This window comes from Cyprinodon tularosa, unplaced genomic scaffold (assembly GCF_016077235.1).
Source record: "Cyprinodon tularosa strain WSP-4 unplaced genomic scaffold, ASM1607723v1 ctg596, whole genome shotgun sequence".
NCBI lineage: Eukaryota > Metazoa > Chordata > Actinopteri > Cyprinodontiformes > Cyprinodontidae > Cyprinodon > Cyprinodon tularosa.
Genome location: NW_024039336.1, coordinates 326,282 through 335,491, shown reverse-complemented (window position 1 = coordinate 335,491; position 9,210 = coordinate 326,282). Strand labels below are relative to the sequence as shown.

The following is a 9,210-nucleotide window of genomic DNA, read 5'->3' as shown; positions in this document are numbered from 1 at the left end:
ATTTTTTGGAGACCTGACAATGTTTTTTTTTTTCTGAAACCTAACAGGTTTAACTTTCTGAGACTGACAAATTTTATTTTTCTGAGACATTTCTTTTTTTCCAGATGGGACCATTTTGTTTCTCTGACCGGAGAACTTTTTTTCATAAGACACAAGAATAACCTGAAATGTACCCCGTATTCCTAAGTGTTTTAGAGTCCAGATTAAGAAGTTATGGAGTTACTTATAAAGATAAGGCCAGCTTCACCCCTCTACATTAAATCCTAGAGTATATTTGATCAAGTAAGGGTCAAATATGTTTAGTTTAGTTTAGTTAGCTCTTTAACTGTTGTAAAGCTGCACTCAGTAATTGTTTGAAGGACAGTATGCATGGAGCATCAAAACACTCCAAGTTTTGATCAGAAGATTTCCCAAATTAAGCTAAAGCCTAAATCAAAACGTTACATAGAGCTGCTTTAAACTAAACTAGTGGTTAGTTGTACTTCTGCAGGTAAGTTGCAAAAAGAAGTTAAAATATAATCCCCTTTTCAAGTAACTAGCATCAATCATCACGTTATATTTAGAAGTATTACATATTGCAAAGTGTAGTTAAGATGCTAACAGGGTAAAAATAGGACAACGCATTTGTTTGTTGCTAATTTATTTAAAGCCAGGTACTTTTTGCAGAAGGTATTGCTGCTCAGATAAAGAAGCAATGAGGCCAAACAGGACATTTATCAGCTCGTCTTTATTAAATTCAAGATTCTTTGGAAACATGAAATTCTTTCTTCTCAATATTTTTTGCAGAACACCTGATTAAAGCTGCATTCAGATGTTTTTTATTTTTGTTGTTTGTTTTTGTAGTAATTCAGTGAAATACTGTGAAATATTTCTCAATAGAAACAACTCAGGGGGTTTGAAAGAATATGGGAAACAAACAGTTAATTCTGGTAGCCAGTAATCCTACTGGTAAATTATTAACAAACAGGACCATGTTTGGTGTGTCCCCTATCACTGGACATAGGAAAGTACGTGTTTTCTGAGCTGGTTAAGTATTCAGAGTTCACAGAAGATAAAAAAAAAGGTAAACACGGTAGCAGATCCTGACCTGTGGACTCCACTGGCCAGTCAGAGGAGGGAATTTGGCTGAGGCGACACTTAAATCTTTTTCATCTCTATTTTTGCTCATCCTGCCGTGAAAACATGTCGCCCGTCTCTATACCTCCGCCTCAGTGCCTGAAGAAGCGCATGGTTGTCCCTCAGCGTTACATGTTTGGACCAGGACCTTCCAATGTTCCTCCACGCATCTTGGAGGCTGGAGCCAACCCCGTCATCGGACACATGCACCCCGAAACATTTGAGGTAAAACAGGAGGTTTGACCTCTGTCTAAATGTTGATAGATGGAGCTTCTAAGCTCCATCTATCAACATTTAGAGATTAATTGCTCTCTCTGAAATATGGAGACATGACAAACGTGCTTAACACAGAGACAGATGTTTCAGTTTTTGCCTAAAGAGGTTTAAATTTCACAACAGATAATGAGCCAAATCAAGAGTGGGATCCAGTACATGTTCCAGACTCAAAACAGGACGACTTTTGCTGTCAGTGGCACCGGCCACACAGCAATGGAGTGTGCCATCTTCAACACGGTGGAGCCTGGGGAGAACGTGCTGGTGGGGGTCAACGGTATCTGGGGGGAGCGAGCCGCCGACATGGCCGAACGGATTGGTAAGACTGCTGGGAAACAAGTCTGATAGACAGAAATGTACTCTCTGTAGGCCCCAGAGGTTTGTCAGCAAACATTAGTGAACAAACTGCGTCATGAAAACCAGGGCCGGATCTAGGTTCAGTGCTGCCCAGGGCGACAGGGCCCCTTGGCCTCCACAATAGAACTAAGAAATGGAAATTCTTGATGCAGTCCAGGTTTACTGGATGTGCAGTGAAGCTTTTATTTAACCAAACGACACAGAGCTTCAGAAACATTCAGGTTCTGCTGAAAAGATCTGGATCCAAAATTATTTATTCCGTTCCTCACGTGGCTGATGTACAGACTTGATTGTTTAGTCCCGGTGGGAACAGTTTTCTTCTGTCGCAGTCTCCCTTTGTTAGTTAATCAAACTGGCATCAGAAATCCCAGCAGATGAGTCTGAATGGATCAGACTGGTACTAGCAGTAGACATGCTGCTCTGTCAGGATGTTTGCCGTAATAACTGCCGTTAAACCTGACATTAGCCAATGAGGAGAGTCGTTAACTGAACGCCGTCGTGAGCGGTGTGTGTCGCTCATTATTCTCAGAGTGAACGTCGCTCTGGTCAGTGTTGTATACAGTACTGAAATTTCGGAGTCAAGTAAAAGTATAAGTAGCTCTCCAAAATATGACTTTGGTAAAAGTCCAAGTCACTGACTGAAATGTTACTTGAGTAAAAGTCTTAAAGTATCTAAAATGGCTTGTACTTCAGTATAAGAATTACTGTAAAAAAATAGATGTACTCAAGTAATGTAGCCTATTGGTGTTGATGAACGAGCCCAGGCAAGACCCGACTTTATAGTCAGTAGGGGGGGTCAAAACACTCTCTCTCTTGTTTTTTTTTTTTACTTAGTAACTAAACCAAACATTGAAAATGTATCGGAGTAAAAGTATGCAATTAAGTTTGTAAATGTAGTGAAGTAAAAGTGAAAGTTCTCAAAAAAAATGTATACCCTTGGAAAGTATAAAGTACTCCAAAATATACTTAAGTACAGTAGTGAAGTATTTTTACTTCGTTACTATTCAACACTGGCTCTGGTTCATGTTCATTACTTCAAAACTGATCCGTTCACTAAAAATCTGAACAGATTCAGTAAACGCTGAACTGCTGAAGGTGTCTTCCTGTGCAAAGGGAGTTTTCCTCTCCACTGTCGCTACAAGCATGCTTAGCATGAAGGATTGCCTTTGAGTGAATGAGTCGATACAATCAACTGGTTTTCCTTAGATAGAAAACCTTGAATAAATCTGACTGGATGATCTGGTGAACTGGAAAGTGACCTGAGATGACATGATGTGAATTGGAGCTATAGAAATAAACTGAATAGAATTGAATTGAACGCCGTTCATTGAAAAGGTTCATGCACAACACTGAAAACTAAAATATCAAAGTGTTATTGTAAAGAAAGTTCTATGCATTTTGGTCAACGTTGTTACAGATTTAACGCCGTCTTCCCTCCAGTGGAAAAGGAAAGTATCTGGTACCATGGCAACGCAGAGACGCCCCATACGCATGGCTTAGCTCTGCGGTGAAACTCCTTTCAGCCTTTTGTTACGCTTTCTAATAAGCTTCTGCATCTTCAGACTGTATGGGCCTGTAGGGGCCAGGCAGGGGGTTCATTTCTACGATGGGCGATAAACTCCACATTCTACACATAAAGTGATACATGGTAGAGGCAGCACCATGCTGCGGGGATGCTCTCCTTCAGCTGGAGGAACATTTAATTTCACCTAATGGAGCAAAACAGTATTTCTTTTTTTAGTGTTTGTCACCAAACAAACATCCCTCACATCCTTTTATAATCAACACCATATTGTGTATAAATCCCATCAGAATGTGTGTCCATCCAACAGGTGCAAGAGTGGAGACCATTGTGGCGCCCCCTGGAGGCTACTTGACCAATTCAGAGATTGAGAGGGTACTGCTGCACATCACAGAAGCGATCAGACTGATTAAAGCAAAGAAGCGACAGACTGTTATTGTAGTTGTTGTGTTGTCCGTCTTCAGGCTTTATCCAAACACAGGCCAGTCCTCTTCTTCCTCGCACACGGAGAATCGTCCACAGGCGTCCTGCATCCCTTAGACGGCATCGGTGACATGTGCCACAAGTAAGACCTGCTGATCACATCTACTGTTTGATCTCTGATGCAGGACAGGAGATGATGTCTGAGCTTTGCTGCTTTATGTCCTTCAGGTATGGCTGCCTGTTTCTTGTTGACTGTGTGGCTTCGATAGGAGGAGCCCCCGTCTACATGGACCAGCAAGGTTTACAGCACCAACTAGTCCAATAAAGCCTCTGTTCGCTGCAGTATCAATTAGTGTTGCACTGATGCCATTTTTTGGCCCCGATACCTGGCTATGCAGCATTGGCCGATACCAACACCATCCATTTGAAATTGATGTGTGTATATATGAAGAGCTGCGTACTACTTGGATGTTAAATAATTGCCATCATGGTTTGTCAAGCTGCTGCCTACCTTTGTGAAGCAGAAAAAAGACTAAAAGGGAATCCAGTAGAACTTTTTATTGCCTACCTGGAATGGGTGACAATAGTTGAAGAAACTTTAGGCTCTCAAAATAGTATCGGTGCCCTATAGGTTGGTACTCGCCGATACAATACCACCATTTTAGTGCTGGATCGGGGCCCTACTCAATACTGGTATCGGTATCGGTGCAATTAAAGGCTTTTCCATCAATGCTTCTATTTGCAGGGATCGATATCTTGTATACCGGCTCCCAAAAGGTTCTGAATGCCCCCCCTGGGACAGCCCCCATTTCCTTCAGTGAGAGAGCATGGTGAGAAAACGCATTATGTTCAAACGTGATGAAAAAGAAACATGTTTTTAAGGGAAGGTTTTGACCCACAGCCAGAAAGTATTCAATCGGAGAACAAAGCCTGTGTCGTTCTTCCTGGATTTGAGTTGGCTTGCAAACTACTGGGGCTGTGATGATAAACCACAGAGGATGTAAGGTCTGCTACGATTGGGGGGGGGGGGGGGGGGGGGGGGGGGCGCACAGAGCCTACAAGGGAGAGATCACTTTGCAAAGCTCTGTCTGCTTTACAGATACCACCATACGGGGCCCGTTACCGCCTTTTACTCCCTGAGGGAGAGCCTGGCTGTCCTTGCTGATGAGGTGGGATTTAAAATGGATTTTATTAAATAAGCATAAAACTCAGTATATTCTATTTGGTTGTTCTGTGATGAGCCAGGGTAGCCTTGTGAGACCATCCTGATCTCGCGAGCTTTCAAGGTTTCACTCGCTAATCAGTCTGGAGACTCTCCGTTAAAGAAAATTTGGAGCCGTTCACCAAACGAACGTCCAATCAGCGTTGGCTTTGAGGCGGGTTGAGGTGTGACGCAACGAGAAGCGCGACAGTTCAGTCTAAAGAACATGGCGGCTTCAGCCGATGAAACTAGCGTTAGCGTGGCTATCGAGCAAGTTTTATGGGAATTACAGAGTATTTCTTCACTGAAAGAAGAGCAAAACACTGGAGGCTTTTCTCAGAGGAAAAGATGTTTTTGCTCTTCTCCCGACTGGTTTCGGCAAGAGTAGCCTGGCTGTTAGTACGTCATATGCTTCGTTGATCTGATTGGTTTATTTGGCCCGTCTATCACCAACATAGGCCAATCAGCTAACCAGTATTTTCGCCCCTTCCCAAAATTACTTCAACTGAAGGTTTCCAGATGGATATGCGGAGCAAATCCATCTGGCGGAGTCAGGTTAGATCCAGGGTGGGTTTAATGATACTCTACTTAGAAAGAAGATGCATGGATTTCAGAATTGAACAATATAGATCTATATTCAGCGTCTGGGTCAGAACTTTGCCCAGTCATGTTGTTTTAAAGTCTCCCTCGACCCGCTCGGCATATTTTGAGGTTCTAACTACTGTCTGTTATTTTTAAATAGAAGCTCACACTGCAAAAAAATGTAATCTAAATAAGTCACTTTTTCTTAAAATAAGTAGAAAAATTTTGAACTGAAAAGGGAGACGTTTCTCTTCCATCCAGGAAGCTTTTTCAATTCAAAATGTCAGAAATGGCGTTTAGTTCCAGGTTTTATCCAGCAGCCCAACAAAACCTGGTTTATGTTTAGAAAACATGTAAATTGAAACAAATGAATGGGGGTCGTTTGGCTTCTTTGTTAGCCTGCAATGCCCCATACCTGTCTATGTCTCTGAAAGGGGGTCGTTAGAGGGAATAGTTGGCCTGGCTGAATGGGAGAGGTCTTCTGTTCTCCTATAAACGGGGTTGGGGGTTGCAATGATAGTTTAAGGTTGTTTTTTGTTTCTTAACAAAGATGGCTTCCTTCACGTCCCTCTCACACCACCTGTCTTCTTTCTCCAAAATGTGAACATTCTGGTCCTCCAAAGAATGTCCTTTGTCCATCGGGGTAGATGTAGCGTAGAGTCTTGTCCAGAGGAGGGCGCTCTTCTGTGTTGGGCCATGTGTCTGTGGAGAGGTTGTTTGGTTTCTCCAATATAAAGATCAGAGCGTTCCTCACTGCATTGACCTGCAGACACCACTCTGTTCAGATTAGGTCTTTAGGATGAACTAGTCTCTGTTTTAAGGTCTGTTTGGTTTGAAATGTTCTGGGATTTTTTGGGTTTTTATTTTTTTACTTTTTTCGAATGAATCTGACTGAAAATCTTCACCAGAAAATGTTCTGTTTGCTTTGCATCATTGCTATAAAACACATTGACATGTGAAACGGTAGTCGTTATGTTGGCTGATGTGTTAAAATACGGTAACAGAATTTCTTCCCTCTTATAAACTCTCTGTTGATGTCTTTTTTTCTTTCTTCTAACGGCTGTTTGATTTCTGTAAGGGTTTGGAGAATTCGTGGGAGAGGCATCAAAAGGTGGCCGAGTATTTCCACACCGGCCTGGAGAGCTTGGGTCTCAAACTGTTTGTCAAAGAAAAGGTGAAGTTCAGAATACACTGCAAAAACTATGTTAAAATGAGTACAAATCTCCTAAATTAAGTATATCCCTTAATTTGAGCAGGTAAATAAGATAATCTGCCAATGGAATTAGCATTTTTTACTCTTAAAATAAGTGTAAAGTAAGATAATTAGATATGATGCACTTGAAATAAGAGACTGCAGTTTATTTTTTATTATTTTGAATGTAAATTTCCTTATTTCATTGGCAGAGTGTCTCACTTAACTGCTTAATTCAAGAAAAAAAATGCTTATTTTAAGAAAAATTAACTTACTTGGATTTTGATTTTTTTGCAGTGTAAATCTGCAGTTTTTTTTACTAAAGAGGAAACAGGCAGAGGAACCTCTATAAAGATCAGTGCTTCATTATAATGTGATAAACTTGGTTACAGCGTGCAAGACTGCCCACCGTCACCACAATCGTCTCTCCTCCTGGATACGACTGGAAAGAGATCACCTCCTACATCATGAAGAAGCACAACTTAGAGATTTCTGGAGGGCTGGGACCTTCACTTGGTTTGGTAAGAGGGACGGAGGCATTTAGCTGCTCAATGGGGGGGATGTTCACACCAGCTAAGACTGCTGGGCTTGTTTCTGCTCCTCTCAGGTGTTGCGTGTGGGACTGATGGGATTCAACAGCAGTAAGGCAAACGTGGATATGTTGCTGGAAGTGCTGAGAGATGCCCTGCAGCACTGCCACCGGAGCAAAGTGTAAAATAAACCCGTCAAAAATTAAAAATAAGCACAAAAAAAACAATTAATCTGTATAGGCTGCAGTAATCTTTATTCGGACCCGTTAACATTTGTGCCGATGAAACAACCATTCATCACAACATTTGTTGAAACTTTGTGAATTATAAATGAATAAAACTAACATCTGTTTTGGTGAGACTGAATTCTTCCTTCTTTATTTGCATATTAATCAACAATAAAATGACAGAGACACCATGTTGAAGACACGATTAAAGTACTTTGAATTCTGAATATGAGTGGACTTTTCCTTTAAATTTTCTCATTGTGTCATCCTGTTCCTCTCTGTTATCAACTTATCTGAATTAAAGTTAATTTCAAAATTAGTCTTAGTTTATTTACTGTTTTTACTGTACTTATTGTTTTAATAATATTATTTAAAAACTGATGCCTTGCAGTAAGAAGGTTCTGGGTTCGATTCCTGGCCTGGCCTTTCTGCATGGAGTTTGCATGTTCTCCCTGAGCATGCGTGGGTTCTCTCTGGGTACTCCGGCTTTCTCCCACAATCGCTTAAATCGACAAAATCATGACTGTTAGGTTAATTAGCTTCTCTAAATTCTCTTTAGGTGTGAATGGTTGTTTGTCCTGTTTGTCTCTGTGTTGCCCTGCGATGGACTGGAGACAGGATGAACCCCCCCTCTCACCCGTAGACATCTGTAGATAGACAGCAGCATCCATTGGGATAATCATGAAGGAAAATGGATGGATGGGTTTAAAATCCACAAGCATCCTCATTCTCACATTCCAATAAATTTTCACGCTATGATATATGTTGACATTAGTTGTTGGCTGCATCTAAAAATATCAAAGATATTTCTTAAATTAAACATAATTATGAAATAATCCAATTTAACCTACAATAACTTGATTACTTGATAACTCGAAGTTGACTCTCTAAGACACCCCCCCTCCTCATTTGCATAATGAGGCAGAAATGCAGACAGAAATGTAAAAACAACAGGCAGAAATGAATAGTGTTGAAGAAATAAAGAGGGTAAAAAAATACAAAGGAAGAATAAAATAGACAAAAATATTATATCTTGCACATAAATAAATACTTAAAAAATAAGTAATAAATAAATTAATTTGAAGATTATAACAGACAATAAATAAATAACATAATTATTACAAAGACGAATAAATAAAGAAGCTATAAAACAGAGATATAAAAATCTATGTCTCACTGTATAATTTAAATTCTACCTACATTTATTTGTTTATTGTATTTAGGGGGCAATTATTTGTATTCTTATATATTTATTGACCATTTATGTTTTTATTTTTAAATATGGCAGAGTTGGTCCTCCATAGAATCCTTGTTCTAGGTCATCAAATCAATTCAGTTCAGTCTGTCCAATCAGCTGCCTGTAGTGTCTTTAAATGTCCAGCAGGTGTCAGTATTCTGTGAGACATCTTCAATACAGGATTAATACAGTTTGGCTTCAAGATGCCTCATTAATTAAACAGAACCTTTTGATCTAAGGCTTTGTAGCTCCTCCTGTACAGACAGGACTGTTACAGTCAGAGGCTCAATCTACACCAAAACTTAAGTTTCTAAGCCGCCAGAAATGTTTGTTTTTTCTAGAGTTGCCCAGTTGCAGCAATTGCAGAATTCCTGACATCTGTTATATCGCCATGCATGATTCTTTGGAACATTTCACTTCACTTAATGGAGCAAACTCAGATAACAGTGACTTAGCACTGAATCGCCTAAATCGATTACAAAAATATCAGCTGTTCCATACTGTTTAATCAATAAACGGTGCTTCAGAAAAAGGTTAAAATTTAAGAGCA

At 40.2% G+C, this 9,210-nt stretch overlaps 1 protein-coding gene across 1 annotated transcript; it reads left to right on the top strand.

The window, feature by feature from the left end:
• Positions 1-1,003: 1,003 nt before the first annotated feature.
• Positions 1,004-7,418, top strand: agxta (alanine--glyoxylate and serine--pyruvate aminotransferase a). The gene is made up of 11 exons (XM_038306890.1): positions 1,004-1,341; positions 1,516-1,708; positions 3,579-3,643; positions 3,733-3,833; positions 3,920-3,990; positions 4,437-4,521; positions 4,593-4,691; positions 4,791-4,860; positions 6,553-6,648; positions 7,059-7,187; positions 7,274-7,418. The coding sequence occupies exons 1-11, from the start codon at positions 1,183-1,185 to the stop codon at positions 7,379-7,381; spliced, it is 1,176 nt and encodes a 391-aa protein (XP_038162818.1). The 5' UTR covers positions 1,004-1,182; the 3' UTR covers positions 7,382-7,418.
• The last annotated feature ends 1,792 nt before the right edge of the window (positions 7,419-9,210 follow it).